Source organism: Parasteatoda tepidariorum, chromosome 1, assembly GCF_043381705.1.
Source record: "Parasteatoda tepidariorum isolate YZ-2023 chromosome 1, CAS_Ptep_4.0, whole genome shotgun sequence".
NCBI lineage: Eukaryota > Metazoa > Arthropoda > Arachnida > Araneae > Theridiidae > Parasteatoda > Parasteatoda tepidariorum.
This window is the reverse complement of record NC_092204.1, coordinates 26,090,342-26,113,544: the sequence shown is the minus strand read 5'-3', so window position 1 is coordinate 26,113,544 and position 23,203 is coordinate 26,090,342. Positions and strand designations below refer to the sequence as shown.

Sequence of the window (23,203 nt, the reverse complement as noted above, 5' to 3'; positions counted from 1 at the left end):
GCCACAGAATACACTAATTAGGAAAACATGATATTAACTTTCATAGTTAAATATCAGAGAAAGAAGATGCTGATTTCATTATTAAAGACATGGATCTGAATCAATGCTTTTATACCTTTTATTTATATATATTTTTTTGATGCTGACTGAAATAAGTTTGTCAGAACATTTAAATGGGTGATAGTAAATTTATTCATTTGATTTCATTCAAATAACTTTTTCAATGTTGAGAGATGATTATTTAATTTGTTATTTAAAGTGATCTGTTAATAACTGTACTGGAATTGATTTGTGTAGACTATTTTGAATCATTAATTTAATTCAAATCACTCATATGATTTGTTTTGCTAGTTCTAAATAGGGATTAAGTACTATATGTATTTTTTTTAAAAATTGAATTACCGAAAGTATATTTAGATTTTGTGTTTTTTTATAATTCTTAAATCTTCACTTTTGGAACTAAATATCATTACTTATTTTGTTAACGTAGCATGATAGTTAAAATATCTCGTTTCAAACAAAGATAGGTGAAAAATTTTAAGTCTCTTACCACTATTTCAATTAGGCTATACTACCATTATTATTACTATTAGCACTATTTTATAGAGGCTTCGACCTGTGTAATTTGATTAAAAGCATTGATCCTCTGATACTATTGAGATATCAATAATAATTAAACCTCGTGAAATATTTCCTTATAACGAATTTTGTTCTATTAAATCTGGGAATTTCACCGTATTTCATCTTATATACTTAAAAATATTAAGTCTCTTACCACTATTACAATTAGGCTATACTACCATTATTTTTATTATTAGCGCTATTTTATAGAGGCTTTGACCTGTGTAACTTGATTAAAAGCATTGATATTCGGATACATATTGAGATATTAATAATTAAACCTGTGAATGAGTGAAATATTTCTTTATAACTAGTTTTGTTCTATTGAGTCTGGGAATTTGACATAGACGATTTTTGTACTTTTAAAGTCAGTGAAAATACTTAATTGATACATAAATGTCTATGCTTTAAAGTTAATAAGAATAGTTAATGCTGAAATGTTTGTGCTTTAAAATTAATAGAAATACTTAATTGATACATAAAATCTTTGTGCTTTAGTTAATGGAAATACTGCTTTAGATGCCCTCTCACCTCACTTAACTCCTACTACTTTGAATGGTCTTGGAACCTCCCCACCTCAGTCAGCTCTCTCCCAAAACTTTACTTCAAATAATAGTAAGTTTTTTTTTACCTCTTTCTCTCTCCCTTTCTCTCCTTTTTGCCTCAAGTATTTGCCTCATAAAGTATATAAAGTATTTGATTAATTGAAGATGTCTATCCAACCCGTTTTTTTCCATTTTGATCCCATCTCCTGCAATCCTTGACACATTGTATCATTTGCTTGCTTTCATTATGAACAAAATTACTTGGATGCTGTCAACTGCACTATTGCAAAAAACTTTGGGAAATTATGAAAACTTAATAGCCTTTTATATTTTAATTTGTGTTTGTTGCTTTATTTTTAATGTTTCTCCCAGTGGTCGGAAGTAACACACTACAAGTTGTGAAACTGCTGTAGTTGCTAATTTTTTTTGTAGTTTTTAATGTAGCTGGCTACTTTTTTAAAAAAGTAGTGTAGTGAATAGCGTGATACAAGGAGAAAAAACAGTAGTGTGTGGCAATTCCTGGCAACTACTTTTAGTGTTAGTTAAGAATAGTAACACGGATCTGTCAATAGATGCAATGAAAATGACCCTATGGCTGAAGCTGAGCGTTAACAGAAATTATGAATTTAAAATCACGTATAACTAATATATAAACTAGCCATTACGAAAAATTGATAATTTATTACTTCTGTTACACTTTCACATGTGAATGCACACTCGAGAAGCATTGATATTATTTCAAAGAAAGGGAACGTATTTTTGATGTTAATTAATTACCTCAATTAATTTCTTGGAGGAGATAAAATAGCATTAAACAATTTTTAAAAATTGCAAGCATTTGATAATTTCCCATTTCTTAAATTAAATATTCACTATTGAAAAAGGCAAAAAGTTGAAGGTTAAGTGAACAAAAATGGATAAAGATGTTTTGGAATTACAAACTGGCTCATGTAAACATTAATAAATTATTCCCTAATGCTTAATGTAAGCTAATTTCTTATTCGAAACCATTTTGAACATGGTGTAAATTTAGTTCTCCAGCAAAGTTTGTCTACTTAAAGTAATGAAGTAGTTAACTACATTTGCAGCAAAGTAGTTTTGGTTGTACTAAACTACGAAAATAGTGTAATTTTTCTGACCACTGGTTTTTCCCTGTAGCATTTAAAGACATGGTGTATCAAAAATGAGGTGAATTTTTGGTTGTCAAAAGAATAGGTAGTGATAAATTGATGAACAATCCTGTCATATTATCATTCGAAAAAAGAAGCCACAAAACATTTATTTCAATGAGGCACCAAATCAAACATTCCCTCTTAAGTTAGTCTGACTCCAGATTCCCTAATCATGTATTCTGTTTTCACTTTCACCAGTCTATGGAAATGCTACTCGTGTAAGTACAGTATACTCTAGATATCTCAAAGTTGAAGAGACACTGAAAAAACTTTTAAATAGCAAGTTTTCAAGATAACAAGCTCAGAGCTAAATATGTTCTAAAATAGAACTCTTAAAAAGTAGTGTCTGTCATGAAACATAAGAATAACTGCTAACAATTATGTATGTAATAATAGTCGACTATAAGTCTAAATACAGCAATGATAATTTTTATAAGTAAGACAAAAATAATTATGCATTAAATAAAAAAGAATTGGTTTACAATAAACCTATTTTGTGATTCTTCTGAAAGAATTAATTTTCTATTTTTAAAAATATTTGACATAGCAAGGTTTTGAGAAGAAACTCTTCGACATGGGAATTCAAATTAACATTTGGTGAAATAGGTAATGCCAAGAGGTAGAGAAATTTCTTATCCACAACCAAGAGGTTGTGGATAAGAAATGCCATTTGTTGGTTGCTGTTTACAAATCTATTGGCGGAATAACATTACATACCTAATTTAAAGTATTTTAATCATCAGACAGATTGATATAGAAATATTTACAAACTGTTATACCTTGATACCAGCTTTGTATAAAATAATCAGCTACTAAAGAGCTCTAAATTCACCTTATTTTCTGATATGGCGTTGTACTTAAATGTCAATGCACAGACTTGTTATTTACTCTGGGAGTAATCTTTTTACTTTTGCTTTCTGTGAGTATTTATCTTTCTACAATTCAGTGTAGTGACACTTATTTATTTTTTTGAAAACAAATAACTTGTGGAATAGCAACTGACTGCTTTATTTTGCTATAGAAAATATTTCAGAAAAGTATAGCTACAGATTTTACTATCGCAATAAAGCACATTTCAATTCTTCTGTTTCAAAATCTGAATTTTTGAATTGCACTGCAATTGCTTTAAAATATTTCTTGCTTATTCTTCAAGCTTTCTGCAAGTTATGCCACCTTTAAAAAATGAAAAATAATATGCGTAATATTTCACAAGAAAATAAGTATTTTCAAGTAATTTTTCCCCAAAACCAATTACCCTTAAATAGGCTTGTAAAGTGAGCATCCTTAATCAGTTTGGTTATATGGTAAGTCAATTTTTTTTCTTCATAAGTTGAAAATGTGTTCTTTTTTCATTTTTTAAAATTGAAATGCTAGTAAAGTAGCTAAAATAAAATAATTTTTAGACAAATATAAGACATTGCAAGCACTCAGAGATTTGTATAGTTACATACAAATTTGTATTTTGTACATTAGACTCTATTTTAAGTTAACTCATTATGCTTAATTTTTTTTTCTTTTTTAAAAAAAATTAATATGCTTATCATGGAAATGGTCTTTGCCTAATAATTTTTAATTTTTCTATATTGATTCATTTTCTGTGCTTAAACTTTTTTAAAGTTTAATGTAAATATATATTTGTAACCCTTTGAGCAATTGAAAAGCATTTTACATTTAACTTTTTAGTAGATCTAGAGACTTGCAACAAAGCATATATATTATATTATATACACACACATAGGTTCTAGTTATTTAAATGTGCAAAAAGAAGATTCAATATCTTGTTTTATAATATGTAGGTAACAAAAAAAAATTATTATGCATGTTACTGTGACTGACAGGATTACCAAAAAATACAATATATTTTTTTTTAAAAATCTGATTTTTTTATGTTTTCGAATTAAAGCTCTTATAAAATGTGTATCATACTTAGAATTGTAAAAAAACAATATTATAGCTTAATTATTTAATGTTATTTAATAAAATTAAAATTATTTAATTTTTACAAAGCTACCCTCAAAGTAAATAAAATCATCGCAATTTCTTATCAAGGTCAACATCTTCATGAATTGTAATTAAATTTCATTATATACACTAACTGCATATTTAATAACTTTTAAAAGTGTTTACATCTAACCAAACTTTAAATGAATATAATTAAAACATTTTCACTAAACAGCTAACTATGTGTGACACAGCTAATGTAACATAACTTAAGTCTCTTATCACTTTTATCCACATATTGTATTTATTACTATTATTTATTATTCTATTTTGAACATCTATCAATAATTTTCTTACTTTCTCCTTTCATTATTTCTCTTAACTTAAATTGATGCTTTAAAAATATCAGTTGATTTAAATCAATGACTTTTTTTTTTTTTAAAAGAAACTTCTTTTTAAATCGTAATTTAAATCATCCTTAATCTGGGGTAGCTTATTGAATACAGAATTCATTAAAAATAACTTAATACAAATTTGTCTGTAAAAAATCCTGTATTTGAGTAAATCCTGTTGCAATGTGTTTCATTTTGTTTCTGAGCACTAATGGTGGTGTATTACCAGGTGTATTTACATTTAGGTGGTGGGGATTCTTAATTTGCCAAATGAAATTTCAATTTTACCAAATCAAAAAATTAAACTGCTTAATATCCCATGTCTGATAATAATTTAAGTTTTTCTGTGGATAAGAGTTTTTACAGTAATTTGTTTTTAAAAGAAAAAAAGGTGGTCCTCTTGGCCTGCAGTGATTAAAGCAATTTTTTTTTTAATGTTTATTTTGCTAAAGTCATGTATGAAGGCAGAAACTAATATGAAAATTCATCTATATCTTTAAATATACCCATTAAGTTGTACCATTGTGCTACCTTGGTAAAGTATTTATTGTGTAATATGTCTGTTAAATTGTTATTCTCTCTGTCGTTCTTCTCTTAAAAGAATAAAGTATAAAAGAAATTTTGTTTTCAGTGTTAAAATTACTATGTAAGGCTATAAGCAAGTTATTTTTTTAACAATTTTATTATAAAATATAGAGCATTAGATAGTTACTAAAGTTAACACGAAAGTAAAAAAAAAAATATTCCTGTCATACAACATTTAGCTAAGCCTAACTATATACCCACTGTTAAACAATTCTTAATAAATAAAATTTTGAAATTTACTTAAATTTCTATGTAGATCTGTTCTTTAGATGTCCCTTTACCAGTTTGAACTAAAATTAATGGGTTTTGACAGTTTTTAATGATATTAGAAGAAAGTACATCAACAACTTAAACTAGCATACCATTTAAATTGATCATAAACAGATAGTTTGTAAACCTTAATTTTTTTTATCAGATTATAGAGCTAAAATAAAATTGCTTGCTGAAATCTCAGCAAATGTCTCTAACACCCTATGTACCCACTTTACCTCACTTGACCCTATTCTTTTTTGGGATATTTATTGAACAAAAGTGAATATTTGTTTATTGAAAATATTAATTAATAATCGATAAAGTTTTTAGAAAAAACATGTTTCATTCTTTTAATAATTTTAACTTAGGGTATAAAATAATGTTGTACCTTTTATTTGAAATAATCCAAGGAAAAAACGAGTTAAAACCAGTTTTTTTTTTTTTTTTTTTNTTTTTTTTTTTTTTTTTTTTTTTTTTTTTTTTTTTTTGAAGTTTCTTTTAATCCTGTTCCCTGGAAATAATCATCTGCAGCTTACAATTATGTTTTAAGTTACTAATATTGTTTTCAATGTTATTTTGCTGCACTAAGATAATTGAAATCATTTTCAATAAATAAAGAAAAATTGGGAAGATTTTTATTTTGTGAATTCTTTAAGTACCATTTGAAAAGATATTTCATGGTATAGTATGTTTTGTTCAGACGTTTTTTATACATTGCCTTTCTATTTAATCTGATCATTCTGGTTTTTATTTATTAAAGCATTTTTCTTTATTGTTGAATTAAGTTTCTTTTTGGATTGAAATTGTCAATTTGAAATACTGCAATTTTTCATTAATGCATATCTTTTTTATAAAAATAGCTAAGTTATTCCAGAAATATTTTATTATTGACAGAAAGTTAATATAATTACAGCTTTAAAAAAATCATTATTGGTTACTCTTATAAACCTTTGTACAGAACTAAGGTTCAGTAAAACTAAACACATATTTTAGAAACCACGAAAGCAATAAACAAATTCTTTTTTTAAAGGAAAGATCCTTGTATTCTAACCAATTCTTTATCCCATCTGCCTACATGACAATTAGTGGTTTAAAAAAAAACATAGTATTGTAATGCAATACCTGAAAATGGACTTTTCTAATCCTTCAACTTAAAGGCTCTATCTAACTTTCGATTTATATCGATGAGCCAAGTGTTTGAATTCAGATGTCCTGCACTCATAAATCTGACAACCGAAAAAATTTAAATGTTGTCATTTATAAATGATTCCATTCTTGTAAATATGGTGACGATAATGGGACTGATTTCCCTTAATAGAAAATATTAAACTGCATGCACGTTGTATTTTTAGTTCCATATAAATATTTGAGGTATTTTTACATTTACTTCATATAGCCCATTTTTCATTGATGTATGGCACTTGAAACAACCATCAGTAACATATTTAAGATGTAAAACTCTTTTTAGTCTTTTAATTCAGAAGCAAAATAACTGAATTTTCTTGAAAATTTTGCTTTTTTAAATTATTGCATTGTCATTTTTCAAGGTGACCACAGAACAAGGAAAAATCAAAAAATTTTGCCAATCTGGAAATATAAAGAAATTTTACGACCGAAAAGTTTAGGAAATTGAATAATTTTATTTTTAAAATACTGAAAAATCTGATATTTTTTGAAAAAAAAAAAGTTTGTATTTTAATATATATTTTTTTAATTGTTTATTTTTAGCTCTAATGGCACATATAATCAATATATTTTATGATTAAGAGTGAGGCTTAACTGAAAAAATAACTATAGCATTTGTGTAAATAACATCAAAAATTAAGCAAATCCAATAAAATCAGTCTGGAAAAGTCAATGAATTTTTTTTTCTGTCAGGGATGAGATTTTTCCACTTTTTTAGCAGATATCCGCTTCTTTCGCTTTTGTCTGTCGAATTTCAGCCTTTTTATCAAAAACTCTGATTCTCTGAAAGTTTCTTTTTTTTTTTAATAAATATTCCTCTTTTTCTGGAAGTTCAGTCATTGAAAAAAAATAGTTATATTCATTTCGGATTTTCAAAGATGAACAAAAAATTTAATCTACGTAGCTGCCAACCTTTCCGCATTTTAACTTATTTTAGCTATTTTCTCTGCTTATACGCGCAGAAAATAAGATTTCCTGTAGTTTTGCCTGCCTCCCAGATAGCTCATTTTTTTGTAATTCAGACGTTTGCAGGCGTAATTCAGACGCTGCTTCCTGTTTGCGCCAGGAAACAGCGACAAACAAAATAATTTTTTAAAAATAGCGGGGGATTTTTTATTTATTATGGCTAAACAATACAAAAAAGCCTTTTAGAAATCTCCGGCCCAGAATCTGCTAATATCTTGAGTCTTATTCACGTGACTTTAATATTAAACATTGTATTTCGTATTAACTTGATTTAAAAGTTGCGCATTGCAATTCTTATTCACGCATTTAAATATCGTACATTGTGATTCCTATTTACGAGTTTTAAAAATCCATGATCGCGATTTGTATTTACGTGTTTTTAAAATCGCGATTGATTCGAAATTTTCTCGTTGCGACTCTTATTTACATGATTTAAGTGTCGTACATTGCGATTCTTATTTTCAAGATTTAAAAATCCAATAGTGCAATTTGTATTTACACGTTTTTTAAAACTCTATTTAGTGATTTGTATTCACGTGAGTTTAAAATACATTGTCCTGATTTGTTTATGTGGTTGTAATATCAAACATTGATTTTCGTATTTATAGATTAGACATTGGGATTCGTATTTACACAATCTAAAAATTCCGCATCATGATTTGTATTTTCGCATTTTTGAAATCCAATATCCAGTTTCATATTCACATGATTTAAAAGCCACATATCAGGATTTGTATTCTCTCAATTTAAAATCAAATATTGCAATACTTATTCACACACTTTTAAAATCATGCATATGATTCAAATTTTATGTGATTCATATTGATGCAATTTTTAAATTAATCATCGGGATTGATTATCACATGTTTTAAAAGTTTAAAAAATCACACTTTTTTGCAAATTTTTGGATATTATAGCTTCTATAGTTCGTTCACCAGAAGTTGGCACATGGCTCCACCTCCTCGAGTTCATTTCTGCTGAGGAGTAAGAGGGGAAACATCTCTGCATTTGAAAATGAAACAACCCTTAATGCACGCCAAATGCAAACAGTGGATTATTTTTCAGTCACTTACTTCACTTTATCATCTGCTGTTATACCTTTCCTTACTCTAGCTAATTAAATATATTGCAGCAAAATGTCTCAAAATGGACAAAATATTCACTCAAAAGAAAGAAATATTATCAAATTTATGAAATATTTAATGTTAAAAAAATGCACGTTAAGATTGTGAAATAAATATTTTATTCATACGATCACCAAATAGCAACCTTATTCAGGATTGTTCATATCTTTCTTCCAAAAATAGCAAAATTTTATCATCGGATACCGCGTGATGAAGACAGAGCCAAGTTCCAGCTCCTGGGTGAACAAACTATTATTTATATATATTATATATACATATATTATATTATATACAGTGGAACAGTTGGTTTTTGTAGAAAATAACTTCTAACGCAGGAAAACTTTTAAATGGGAACTTTTTAAACCGGTTCTACTGTATATATATTATGTTATTTTTATATATTATTTATATATATATAACTGTTGTTTTTATATATATATATATTCATTCATTCATTCTTGGATTTTCTCCTTTTTACTCTCTGACTACTCTCATCCCTGCTGAATGTTTGTGGCAATCTTGTTTTTGTTTTGAATGGTTTAAAAGTTACTGGTATTCGTTTAATTAAAATTCTGCTTCAATCATTAGGTATTCTGCCTACAGGTTCAACAAATACTTGGACTGGAGGAAGTACACTTTCCTACACTCAGTCTATGGTGCCCCCGGAAAATAACTTACCTCTGCGTCCACAAGGAACTAACTTCTGTAAGTACTGTAACTTTCTGCATTTGCTCCTGAAGTCAAATCATATACCTATCATACTTTATGTGTGGTCTATCTGACTCAGGGATTGCAAACTTTCTTGAAGGAAGAGTGAGAATGTTTTTTCTAGAAAAAAAAAATTATTCATGTCAATTCCAGCCTGACTAATAATGATAAAATGAGGAAAAAAATCTTATTTATAGCCTATGAAATTTTTACTCAAATACTGTATTAAACTAAACACCCCCAACTCATTCAAATGCCCCCTGGACAATTGGACAAACAATCTATGCCGAATAAACTAAATGACCTCTTCTGCTAGACGTTCTTGTAAGATATTTTTTTATTACTAAGTGGAGCAAAATTTTGCTTTCTTATAATTATTCAATGGGGAGAAGAAAAAACTGGTTCAGCAAAGAGTGTGTCTTTTTGCTTCCTTTTTCCAGGACAGCAAAGATGACTTTATGGGAAATTAATGGTTTATCTTCTTCAGGGAAGTACTTTATCATTAACTGGGAATGAAGATTCTTGGTTAATGACTTAACCCACTGACGGTTCTGCACGTAAAAAGTCGTATTTTAACCTTCTCTGCTTAGCAAAACTGCTTTTTCCATTTTATTAGATATGGAAATAGTGAGGTGAGAAACATTCTCCCAATTTCGCCCATTTGCTAATCCACCAGTGGGTTGAGAGAGATGAAAAAGAAGGGAAAGGGTGAATGAACAGTAAAGCCATCTAAATTGTTCCTGTAACCATTATATATTGCTCCAAATTGCAAAACTTAAACTTCTACTTTAAGTTTTAGTTGTTTAGTTACCTAAGTTTTAGTTAAGTTTAGTTACTAGAAAAAATTTGCTTTTTCAAGTTTAAACCATATTATATGTACCATTTCTCTAAATATATAAGATTTCACTAAATTAATCCTAAACATTTTGTTTAACCAAGCTTTTGTTCATATTTTTTTTCTAGGGGGACATCAGCAATTGCATGCTGATGTAGCTTTACAGCAGGGCACTCTCTCTAATCAACCAGGTATGGTAAAAAAATCCTTCTTAAAAAAATAATAATTTAAAATATGAAGGTCGCTGAAAAATTTACTTCATGTTGAGCGTTATTCTTATATTGTGCACAAAGACTACTTGCTTCATTTATTTCATGGCTATACTCATGCTTGGCACTATGTAAATCACTTTTTTGAAAAAATCATTGTTCTAATATAAATATTTGTTTGTTGTTTTGAAAAAAATTTATTCTGAACTAATTAAAGTTTTTTTAAGAAATTATTAATTCAAGTTTAAAATATTTCTACATATTGTAATTAATAAATATATTCTTTTAGGTGGAATTTTTTTATTTAAGTTATTGTTTAATTTTTTTCATAAAAAAAGCAGGGTTGGCTGATTTAAATCCATGTGGTTTAAATGACTGTTGAAACTAGACGATTTTTTCAATAAGTAAAATTTCTACTCTTTTTATAATTTTTTTTAGTTTGAATATTTCCAAAGGAAAAATAAAGTTATCTCTTATTTTTTTTACAATTTTGAGTTTAATTGCTAATTCCTATACTTTCAATAAACATAAAACTTCAGTTTTTAAATGTTTATGCTGAATTAAATTTTTGACAAAAATAGCTATGTAAAATAAATTAATGCAAGCAAATTTTAGATAAAATCATGAAATGACTCGAAAATGCTTGAAATTAAATAGACCATTACTAATTCTGTTGACTTTCAAAATTAGTTCAATTGTGTAATTATTGAAAGAATTAAAGTTTCTCAAATACTATCTTTATATGCTTGTTAAAGATGCATAGCGCTTGCTGCAATCAAAAATATAAATGGGTGTAAGGTGCTTTTCTCAATTTAGTATTTAGAATTATTTTCTGTTACTTGACTAAGCAAATTTGTATTGTATATATGCAGTATGCTTATATTCATTATTGTAATATTTCAAAAAGAAAAAAATTCACTTTACGAAAATACATTCAAAATTCGCTTAAAATATATATTTTTCTTAATGCGGCAGAACATCATCAATATAAACATTGTTATATTTTAAGCTCTATTAAGTTAAAATAAATAACATGAAAGTAATTTAATCTTTGTTTTTCTATCTATTAGAACTGAAGCATAGCTTTACTGTTCTATTTATTTGTATTTATGTAAATTTTAGAATATTTCCATTGTATTTATGTTGTCCATCTATTTGTGAATTTTAGAAAATTCCCTAAAAGTGAGTAAGTTTCCTAAAAAAATCCTTTTTGAAATAGAATTTTTGTACAGATTATTGCTTACTTCATTATTTATATAATACATAATGAAGCAAACGTCATTTATCGAAATCAGCTTAAAACTTTTTTATTGTAAAATATTCAATTTAATTTTATTCAGAACTCTCTTTTTAAATTAATTTAAAAAAATCCTTTAATCTTTGCTGAATTAAATGCCTTTTAATATTCGAAATCATGAGTGTACATAATACATAACATTTCAAATATGTTTAATGTCAATCATAACTGGAAAATATTACAATTTTTCTATTTTGATGACTTATACAAATCCCTAAAATTCCCTATGTGTTAAATATTTAGTACATCATGCAACAATTATTATGAAATTTATATTATTTTGTAAAATCTACTGGATTTCTTTCTATCATTGTTGACAGCTATGTATATTAATGCTGCATATTGTATACTACAAAATAATGACATTAACCTATTTACTATCAAGTTATTTTGATGATTTCGATACATAAATTGTCAATTTTTTTTAATTGAAAAAATTAAATGTTTAGTACAAAATAAGATATACTTAGTAGTTAAAAATTTATATTTGGAATTTAATTCATAAAAATTTTAAGTTTTTGTAACCACTGCATATTTATTTGAGGCAGCTGCCCCTCAGTGTGGCAGTGGTAAAGTTCGCTTCTAGCGGCGCATTCTTTTCTAAAAAATTTAAAAAAACTCATCAAAATGACGTTTTAAAGAACTGGGTTTGTTTTTTTAGTTTGTGGGTGGGTCAAAAATTCTAAAAAAGGGCAAAATTGATGTAAATACATAAAGTAAAAGGATGCGTAGCATTTTTAAAAAGTACTTAAAGGTGCTTATTTTCGTTTTTTAAAAGCCCTTAAAGATGCTTTTTTCATTGGGTGTTTTTAAAAAGTGCTTAATTTTCCCTTTTTCAAAATTAGATTTTTCCTTTACCATGTTGATTTTCACTGCGAATTATGCAGTAAGACACAGTTCACATTGTTCTATTTGATGTTTTCACAATTCATTCAACCCGAATCTATTTCAGCATATTGTCAGTCCGTAGCATATGAAAAGGCCATTCCTTTTACATGATTCAAATCTTCCTGATTTTTGACAATTGTCAAAACAATGCCTGCATTTTTTTTATTTATTTATTTTTTTGACATGACGGTTAAAACAAGATAAAACAGCCAAATGTCACAAACTTTCCAACCCTGCCCGATTATGATATTTTTTGAGTGCTTGAAAAGTGCTTAAAATGTGCTTATTTTTTGTTGAATAATTTTGCTATACACCCTGAGTAAGATACATAAAGTAAGCTGGAATAGAAATCAGTGTGCATAATGTAAGAAAAGTTGTAATTGTAAATGGTTTTTTACTTGCCTTCATATTAAAAAGAAGTTTTAATGATTTCACTTTATTTTTTCAAAGCCCCTGAATATTGGTGCTCTATTGCGTATTTTGAACTTGACCAACAAGTGGGTGAAACTTTCAAAGTTTCCTCAACCTACACGAGCGTTATTGTTGATGGCTATGTAGATCCATCTGGTGGAAACCGTTTCTGCTTGGGTGCTCTCTCTAATGTACATAGGACCGAACAAAGTGAGAGGCCTAGGTGAGTCTCACTAAAATATTTTATGTTTAAAAATTAAATTTCTGATCTTGAAAAATATCTACTACTACAATACATAAGTAAAAATATAAAAATAACCCTACTGTTATAGTAAAGTTGACATACTTGAGTTATCACCTCCGTAAGATGCTCCCTCCCACTTTGAGCCATTGAAAATTCTCTCTATTGTCCCTCAAAAAATCACAATTTTTGAAATCTCCTTCATTAAAACCCATACAAATTTATTTCCTTTGAAAATCGTTAAAAAAAAGTAAAGTCGCCATAAAAAAATTCTGCAAAAATCCCTGATCTTAAATGTTTCCATACTCTGAGAGTGTCTTATTTTTACAGACATACTTGTTGAGAAATAATTTTATAATTTTTTTTTTTTACATTTTTTTATTTTTAATATACAGTTTAAAAAAAAAATTTTTAAGTATGTTTGCAAGAAATGATGTTTTGGAGTTCAGAAACTTGCAGAGTTTTCCATAATAACTGCCTTTACTGAAAAACTTTATGTCAACTTTACTGGAAAAGATAAACATTTCCCAACCTAAGCCGTTCATTGTTCAGGTCAATAAAAGCAAAACAGATTTAAAGTCATCTAAAACCAGTTGGTTTGAAAAAGGAAACTTAAAACTAACAAGCACATTTCAGTTTTTCTAGACATTTAATCATGTTTTTGATAACTTTAACCACACTCTCGCTAATCACACCACGGTACCAATTCAGAAACAAATCTCTTTGCTAAGTTGACAATTGAACCTACAGAACGTTGATTCAGGATGTTAATTATTTAATTAAAGCTTACATTTTCACCACAATTTTGAAATTATATCCAATCACCAAACTATTGTATTCTTGACCTTCAACTTGAAGAAAATTGACTGTACAATACAAAGCCCTGTGTACGGAGATCGGTTTACCGGAAGGGTCTTTTTTCCAAACACTTTTTATTAATAAAAACAAACAAAACTTTTTCCTTTTCAAAAATTTTTTTTTTTTTTTTTTTTTTTTTTTTTTTTTTTTTTTTTACTTTTGGGATTTGTTGAAAAAGATGCAGGAATTAGAATTCTACATTTATCGCTAATTTCCGCTTCTTTTTTATTTTTACCCAACTTTGCTTTTTTTCGATTTTAATCCGATTTCCGGTACAAAATGGAAAAAAAATTGGATGTCACAGAAACCAAATTCAGCATTTCACTACAGCACATAGAAAATCGCATATTTTTTACATCTCGTTTAAAAGAAATATTACCTTTAAGAATCACAGGGTGATTTTCAGAGTGCTCAAAAATTTCACATTTGAGATGAAATTGTCTCTACAAAAGCGGTTCATTAATTGGCTATTCAATAGCGAGATTCGGAACTTGCTGATTTTAATAATATTCAATTGAAATTTTAAAAACTATTTGGGAACCTGAAATCATTGAAGTGGAGATTGACAGAACCATATGGGTAATAAAATTTGGTACAAATCGAGATATTAAAAAGTAATTCTAAAAATTTCACTTTTGTTAATCCACACTAGATTGTGAGGGAATCGTCAATAATTGAGTGCATAATGCGCTATTTGAAGTTTGTCAATCAAAATAATGTTGTATTAAAACATTGAGATTTTAAAAACAAACAGTACATCCGATTTAAGAGCTACCAAAAAAACGATCAGCAAAACCACACAAATTCACTGTGGAATCGTCGCTGTTTTAGTAAATTGAAAAAGAATTACTAACTGAAAAGCGTAATTCGAAATTTGCGTCAAAATCATGTGGAAATCTGTGACAAAATCTTTGGAAATAGCGCAACCCCGTGGATTTATTCGTTGTTGATTGAAATTAATGTTACGTATGATCTATTTGTTATTTTTTATAGAATTAGGATTTCCGATGTTTGGTTATCTTAAAGACCTTTTATCTGGAAAAATCTTTTTTCAGATCTTGCCGAAATCCCGACTATTCCGTAAAAGGGACTCCACTGTATTTTAAAAGTATTTGTAATCTAGTTTTAACAAATTTCCCACATTCGGTCTAAAAAGCAGTTTTGCATGTTAGTTACTCTCTTATAAGCAGTGTGTGTACTCAGTCTGTTGTATTTATAACTGATGTTCTTATAGGTTGCATATAGGTAAAGGAGTGCAATTAGATCTGAGAGGGGAGGGTGATGTGTGGCTGAGATGCCTTAGCGATTACAGTGTCTTCGTGCAGAGTTACTATCTGGATCGGGAAGCAGGAAGAGCACCAGGTGATGCTGTGCACAAGATATATCCAAGTGCCTACATTAAGGTAGATAACTGTTGACTGTACTAATCTTTGTTTATTATTATTTTAAATTTAAAATTATTTTTATTTGTTTATTTTCATCAGATAATGAGCAATAATTATACTTAGACATTAAAATTGACATAACATAAACACAAAAATATATAATATTTTTATAATATATATATTATATGTATATATTATGTATTATATTTTATAAAAATTATCTATACACTCAGTGCTTGATATAATGACCCACATGGTTTAGGCAAAAACGGATGTTATAACGTGAAGTGGTTATAACATAAATGCTTTAAACAGCCGTATGCAAATGCAGGATAGTTCTATCAAAAAATCCTCCACCAGGGCAAATTTCTCCCAATACTTGATCCAGGAGTTCCCTTGTCCTTTTGGATTGGGTTCAAAAATACAAGGCTACGGAGTTGAGCGTTGGTAGTCGTAAACCTAAAATTGGGTTAGCTGTTCAATGACGGTTATAAGAAGAATGTATTACAATTCTTAAGTCGTGTGCTTCAAGAGATAAAGTACTCCCCTTCCGATGAGGTGACCCGATTTCGAATCCCTTTGATGCCTGGTCGATACGAATTCTGCATCCAGCTTGCACCAACCACAGTGCTGACATAAAATATCCTCAGTGGTAAATGGATTGTTGGCTAGAGTCCCCTTGCCATCAGGCTAACCGTGGGAGGTTTTCCTCCATGTAATGTAAATGCAGGTTAGTTCCAATGTCCTTAACAGAGGCAAATTTTTCCCAATACTTCATCCAGGACATCCCTTATCTTCTGGATTAGGTTCAAAATTACAAGGCTACGAAGTTGAACATTAGCAGTCATAAACTCAAAATTAGATCAGCTGTTCAGTGAAGGTTATTAAATAAAAAAATAGTAACTCNGGTTATAAGAAGAATGTATTACAATTCTTAAGTCGTGTGGTTCAAGACATAAAGTACTCGCCTTCCGATGAGGTGACCCGATTTCGAATCCCTTTGATGCCTGGTCGATACGAATTCCGCATCCAGCTTGCACCAACCACAGTGCTGACATGAAATATCCTCAGTGGTAAATGGATCATTGGCTAGAGTCCCCTTGCCATCAGGCTAACCGTGGGAGGTTTTCCTCCATGTAATGTAAATGCAGGTTAGTTCCAATGTCCTTAACAGAGGCAAATTTTTCCCAATACTTGATCCAGGGCATCCCTTATCTTCTGGATTAGGTTCAAAATTAAAAGGCTACGAAGTTGAACATTAGCAGTCATAAACTCAAAATTAGATCAGCTGTTCAATGAAGATTATTGAATAAAAAATAGTAACTCTTAGATGAAAAAATACTTGTTCAGTTTTAAAAAGTAATGCTTTACTTTAAAAAGAATGAGATAACTAACCTAAAAATTGATAATGATGCAATGTTTTTTCTATATTAATATGTATTTAAAAGTACTCTTTAAAATTATTCTTCATATGTGAAAAATAAAATAATAGTTTGCATGCTTTTAGACTGCCATTTTTGATAAATAGCATTAATCAAGATAACTGTGAGGACCACATGTTTTAACTTGAAAAAATGAACTCTGACATTTCACAGGGAAAAAAAATGAGTACAACTTTTTAAAAAAATGATTAATACATTTATAGTATCCTTTGAAAAGACAGTGACACTGTAGCAACCACATTGCCAAGCAACCACAGCACCATCTGAACACGCAGTAGATGCTCAGACTTTGGACAGAACGGACTTTCCTTTTCCTCCTTATCGTAATTATTCAAATTTATGTTTGTCCATGTGCTATTTGTTATTAATGAAAATCTTTGGCACTAAGCTTTTCTTTATTTAAACCGATCTGGCTATATCTCAATGTGGCGCCCAACGTCTTCTGTTCAAAATTAGTCTGCGCGTCTGCTCGATAATATTTTCAGGTGGAAAACCCTTTCCCGCTCAAAAACATTTTCCTTGGAAATCCCCTTTTCCCGCTCAACAACACACGTTTGAATTACAGTGTTTCTACTGTATTAAGGTTTTTTTTTCTGTACTGGGTCTCATTTCCCCAACACCCCTGATAGCATTGATTTAACTATCCTGTTCCAGTACTGGATAAGTATACTTTTTTGGTAGTAAAATTTACGAATAAAATAATAATTACAAAATATTGATTTGAAACTTTATGATAAAGTGTTATGTTGTATAGTACGCTCAATGATGATACTAAAACAAAACCATATTACGATATATAGTAATTCTGTGTGTTAACGTTAAATATGTTATCAGTATTTTGAAACCTTTATGCTAAAAAATAATTTATTTAAAGCTTCTCTAAGAATCTAGTAGGGAAATATTTCATGATAGTTATCTCTTTATGTGTCAAAGTGAATATATATTGTGCCAAAGCTTAGAAACTGTATTCTAATTATTTAAACATTGAATTTTTCTCATTAAAAAGTGTGTTTGAAATTATTCATTCATTCTTAAATTATTTTATATGAGTATCACTTTCACTTAAATACTTACTTGTCTATGAATCAGACAAGATTCTTTATTGCTTCCTGCTGCGCCAAAACCACAAACGAATTTCTTTTTCAAGCATGGTAAAATGAAAGTGTTTATAAAATGTTATCAAAACTGAAAATTATGCTAATTATTACCAAGAGCTAATGTCTTAATTGTTACTATATAAATTTAGTTTTATTTTCATTAATCTCAAATACAGAGATATAATGCATTTTGCTAGGATTATAATAAAGCATGGTATTTTTAAAGAAACAAACACAAATTAGAACTAAGAAAGGAAAAAAAATATTTAAATATGGTATTTCTTTTTAATTAATTCGTGTAACTTTTAGTATTGTTTTAATCTTACAATTTTTATGTGTTACTACATTTTGTTTTTAAAAAAAGAAGACACTTTTTTTTTCTTTTTTGCTATATCGCTATAGACAATCTATAATAAATAATTCACTTTATATATATATATGTTCCTATATTAAATACACATTTGTGAGAAAGGTGAATAATTTTGGTAAATAAGGAGTTGTGTATTTTGAAAAATACAGAATCTTTATTTTGGTTAAGTAAAGTTTTTATCAAGGAATATAAAAGTAAATAATTTAAGAAAATTTATTATTGCTTTACTTTTGGAGTAATGGAAATAATGAGTGAAGCAATTAAATTTATTAGATGGTAACACATGTGCATTTTATGAATAAAATTTTTATTTCATGCATTCTGGCCATGAAACATTTTTCTCTCAATGTGGTATTAAAATAACTTATTCACTGAATAAATGCTCTTGAATGAAGTAAAATGTTTGTATGTTGTTAAAAGCAGTAAGGTTTATTGTTCAAAATATTGAGTTTATTTACAATATCGATGTTTAATTTATATACATAAATTAAATTAATTTATATACATAATTTAAATTTATATGCAGAATCATATATTGAAAGTTTATCAATGTACTGAAAGTTATAATTTACTTTACCATTACTTGCTTTATAGTTTACATAATTGAGAACACATTGTATATTTCCATTTTTCATTGGTTGTTTGAATAGGTTATAATATTTACTGGTTTAAATTATCTCAAGTAATATTGTGTGATAGGGAATTAAAAGATAAACTATTATTCGAAACATTTCATATTAAATTAAGTGACATTTTAAGACTTATTAAGATTGTCAAGCCTGCAATAAGTGTTAAATAATTTCTATTAAGTGGTGCTTTTCCAACTACTACAGTGACATTTTTGGGAAAGGGAAAAAAAGTTGATCTAAGTGTATTATTTGAAGAAATGGGTCTCGAGGTTCCTCCCGATGCTAAAGTAATACAACTGAAAGAACTGATCACGAAAAATTTTGAATATGGGGAGAACTTTTGTAAAAATCTATTACAAACAATAATTGATGAAAGGGTTAGAAAAAATTTGTGAAAAAACGAACAACGAAAAAAGCAAAAGTTCAAGATTGGATTACTAGAGTAAGAGAACATCTACAAAAATATTAGTTAAAAATATTTAAGCTTCAAGCTAGGGCACAAAAAGTTTCAGAAACTTCTCCTGTCAATATAACTTCAATTCAGCCAAGCTTACAATTAAAAAAGTAAGTTCCAAATTTCGATCCCAATACAGATGACATGTCTCTGTTTCTTAACTTGTTTCAATGACAACTTACATTTTTAAAAGTGGAAGAAGATAAATAGGTAGCATATCTTCTCAGCGCTTTCCCTAATGATATCGCTCAACTTATTGGTAGAGAAGCGGAAGAAAAAGTACAAGATTTTGGCTATATCAAGAAAATGCTTCTGAAAAGATTTAAGCTAAGTGCAGAAAAGCTTCGACAGTTGTATGCAACTTATAGAAAAACACCTGAGAAGACGACTTGGAAATTCATTTTGAACTCAAACTTTTGTCGAAAACTGGTTAATAGAATTCGACGTTATAACTTTTCATGACTTGAAAAACTTGATTGCTGAGCAAATGAAGAAAAGAGTTCCTCCAAATGCTAAGGAGCACTTTTTAGATGTCTGGTGTGAATGGACAACACCTGAGGATTTAATTGAGAAAATGGATTTGTATGAAAACATGAATTACTACACGAAGCGAAACCAACTCCTTTCATGTCTACGATTGATCTCAAATCTGGTTACTACCAAGTTCAGGTTGATCCGAATGATCAAGATAAAACTGCATTTGTGTGTCCTTTTGGAACGTATCGTCTCAAACGTATGCCCTTTGGACTTCAAAGTGCCCCTGCAACATTCCGGAGATTGATTGACTGTTTCCGCAATGGTCTGGAAGACATCCTAACTCTGGCTTATCTCGAAACTTTTGTCCGAGACTTTCGAGAAACACCTTTCCAACTTAAAGAATGTATTTGAAAAAGTCATAATTTTCAAACTTCGGACCATTTGAGAAAAATGTTGCATTGCATCTACTAAAGTGAAATATTTAGGGTTTTGGATAACCCTGAAAGGAATAGAAGTTGATCCTGAAAAAGTTGCCTCTATCCAAAGCATTCCAACCTCCCAAAAGTGTTAAAGAGTTCCAATCCTTTCTTCAAACATGTTCCTGGTTTAGAGGATACATTAAAAATTTTGCTGAGGTTTCACGACCCCTCAGGGATTTCAGGAAAAAGAAATCTCGATGGAACTAGGGATTTCAACAGCAGACAGCATTCGAAACACTTGAAAAGTATCTTATAACACCTGCTGTGTTGAAACAAGCTGATGGTACTAAGCCGTATATTGTCCAAGCTGATGCCAGTAACTATGCTGTAGGAACTGTTTTACTTCAAGGCAATGGATCCAACGAACACCCTATCGAATATACGAGCCGACTACCTTCTCTGGCTGAACGCAATTATTCGACAACAGAACGAGAAGCTCTAGCGGTTGTATGGGCTCTCAAAAAGTTTGTATGGAATCTCTGGATGGTTAAAAGCATATGAAAACCCCTTTGACAATTGAGTTCGGTCAAAAGGAAAGAGGCCTCTTAAGAAAAGCTCTATTCATTTTTGTGAACATTTAAGATTTCTTTCTTCTTCTAAATTTTCCTTTTTGCAGGTTTTCGATCTACGACAATGCCATCGGCAAATGCAGCAACAAGCATTGACAGCCCAAGATGCAGCTGTTGCTCAAGCTGCAGCAGTAGCTGGTCATATTCCAGGGCCAAATTCAGTCGGAGGAATTGCTCCTGCAATAAGTAAGCAATATTAATGTGTTTTTAGTTTTCGTAATAAAGAAGTTCATGTTTTCTGACAACTAATAGGGGGACATTTGTTTTGATGTTTCCTAAACATTTTATACGCTGCTTTTAACGTACAGTAAACTGATTAACCATCAAATTGAGTAGCATGATGACCGTGCATTCAAGAATTTTGCAAATAATCCGGTGAATGTTTCTCAAACTACTTTAACAGCATTATTGCATATTTTTAATTGCAGTCGTATTTCAATCAATTGCTATCTTATATTCTCTCTCTTTTTAAGCAATTTAACAATGCAAAAAAGAAAAAAAATGCATGCAAGTATCATGGGTAATAATCTCATGCAGTATTATAGAGCAGCATGAGAAGGCAGAATTTCTCTGTAATAAATAAAAGTATTGAAAAATTGTATTCCTAGTTGCATAAGGGCGCAATAATATTACCTTAGAAATAGATTATAAATAAACTGCAAAGCAGCTAGTTGGGAGTTTATTTTACTATTTTCATACAAGGTGTTTTGTAAAAATCTTCCTTAATATTTATTTTTAGAATCCATGTCAAAATTGAAATCAAAAAGTATACACATGAAATAAAAACAAAAATGCTCACCAATCACGGTTTCGAAAGGTGCAACAAGACATTCATTGCACCTTTCGGAACTGTGCTTGATTATCGCTTAAATGAAAGGAAACTGGATACAGCACAGATAATATGCATGTGAATAAAATCTCAATCATTCATTTTGAGGAATACTATTTCTATTTTTCCCTTTGTTACAAGTAGCAGATGGGCAAATAAGTTTAAGAAAGTAGTTAAAACTTTTAAGCTTATTTTAATTTATTTGGTTCATAATAATATTGTTTGCACACATTAATGTAGTACGTAACATGTATTAAAAGTATAAACATGTATAAAAAAATTTATGATGTATTGGCTAAGACGAAATTCCGTTAACGGGAAATAATGATGATAGTCCCGCTGATTTCTTTTTAGCAAAGTTCTACTGTAGAGCAGACTTTTACAATTTAAGCTTTTGATGGAAATTCATTGGTAAAAAGCAGAATTCAACAGATTTGTGGAGATGTGGTAAATCTGCCGCTTACAAAGAAAGAAGAGCTTAAAGCTCTTGATTTAATTTTTTTTTATTAAAAAAAATGGGGTTTGTCCTTTTTTTTATTCTAAATTTTCAGTCTTGAGAATGTTTATGTTAATTGTTTAAGGTTTATCTGCTGCTGCTGGCATAGGAGTAGATGACTTGAGAAGACTGTGTATTCTGAGGCTAAGCTTTGTGAAAGGCTGGGGTCCAGATTATCCTCGTCAACGCATTAAAGAGACACCCTGTTGGATTGAGGTTCATCTACACCGTGCTCTCCAGCTGCTAGATGAGGTCTTACACACTATGCCCATCCATGACCCTCGCCCACACGATTGATTGATTGAGATGTGATTTATCAGAAGGACTATGTAATTGTTTTCAAAAATATTTGCTTACGTGCAATTGTTCAGATGATTGTTTGCTTCAAGCAGAAAAAAAAAATAAATTTCTGTTACTTTTAATGTACATTTTTTAAAATCATTTTAATTATTTAGTTTTTGTTTTGGATAAAAGTTTTTCTTTTCCACCTGGAAGCTCATTTTTTTGTTCTATTTCTGCTTTCAAACAAAAAATGTTTTAATTTGTTTTCTGTTTCTTCTTCACAAGAACAACAGCCTATTGCAGGCCGTGGCTGCTTTAGGCTCACACTTTTTCCAGCGTCTTCCATCTGTAGTCACACCTCTCCAATTCATAAGTGTTTTTTCCACTAAACGACACTATGCAGATCAAATTGAACAATCACGTGAGACATAGCCAAAAATTATATCTTTGTTGGATGGTTTGAC

At 29.3% G+C, this 23,203-nt stretch overlaps 1 protein-coding gene across 18 annotated transcripts in view; it reads left to right on the top strand.

The window, feature by feature from the left end:
• Positions 1-22,944, top strand: part of LOC107442576 (Smad/Smad4 homolog Medea) — a 52,375-nt gene extending 29,431 nt beyond the window's left edge. For 6 of the 18 annotated variants that reach the window (XM_071177767.1, XM_071177778.1, XM_043052630.2 and 3 more), the window contains 7 exons: positions 1,120-1,236; positions 9,372-9,488; positions 10,455-10,517; positions 13,171-13,354; positions 15,465-15,633; positions 21,180-21,318; positions 22,543-22,944. In XM_071177767.1, coding sequence (XP_071033868.1) covers positions 1,120-1,236; positions 9,372-9,488; positions 10,455-10,517; positions 13,171-13,354; positions 15,465-15,633; positions 21,180-21,318; positions 22,543-22,754 — 1,001 coding nt within the window. In that variant the 3' untranslated portion in view covers positions 22,755-22,944. The remainder of the gene's footprint in view (positions 1-1,119; positions 1,237-9,371; positions 9,489-10,454; positions 10,518-13,170; positions 13,355-15,464; positions 15,634-21,179; positions 21,319-22,542) is intronic. The other 12 variants (XM_071177786.1, XM_043052628.2, XM_071177762.1 and 9 more) reach the window with 3 other exon arrangements.
• Positions 22,945-23,203: the final 259 nt, after the last annotated feature.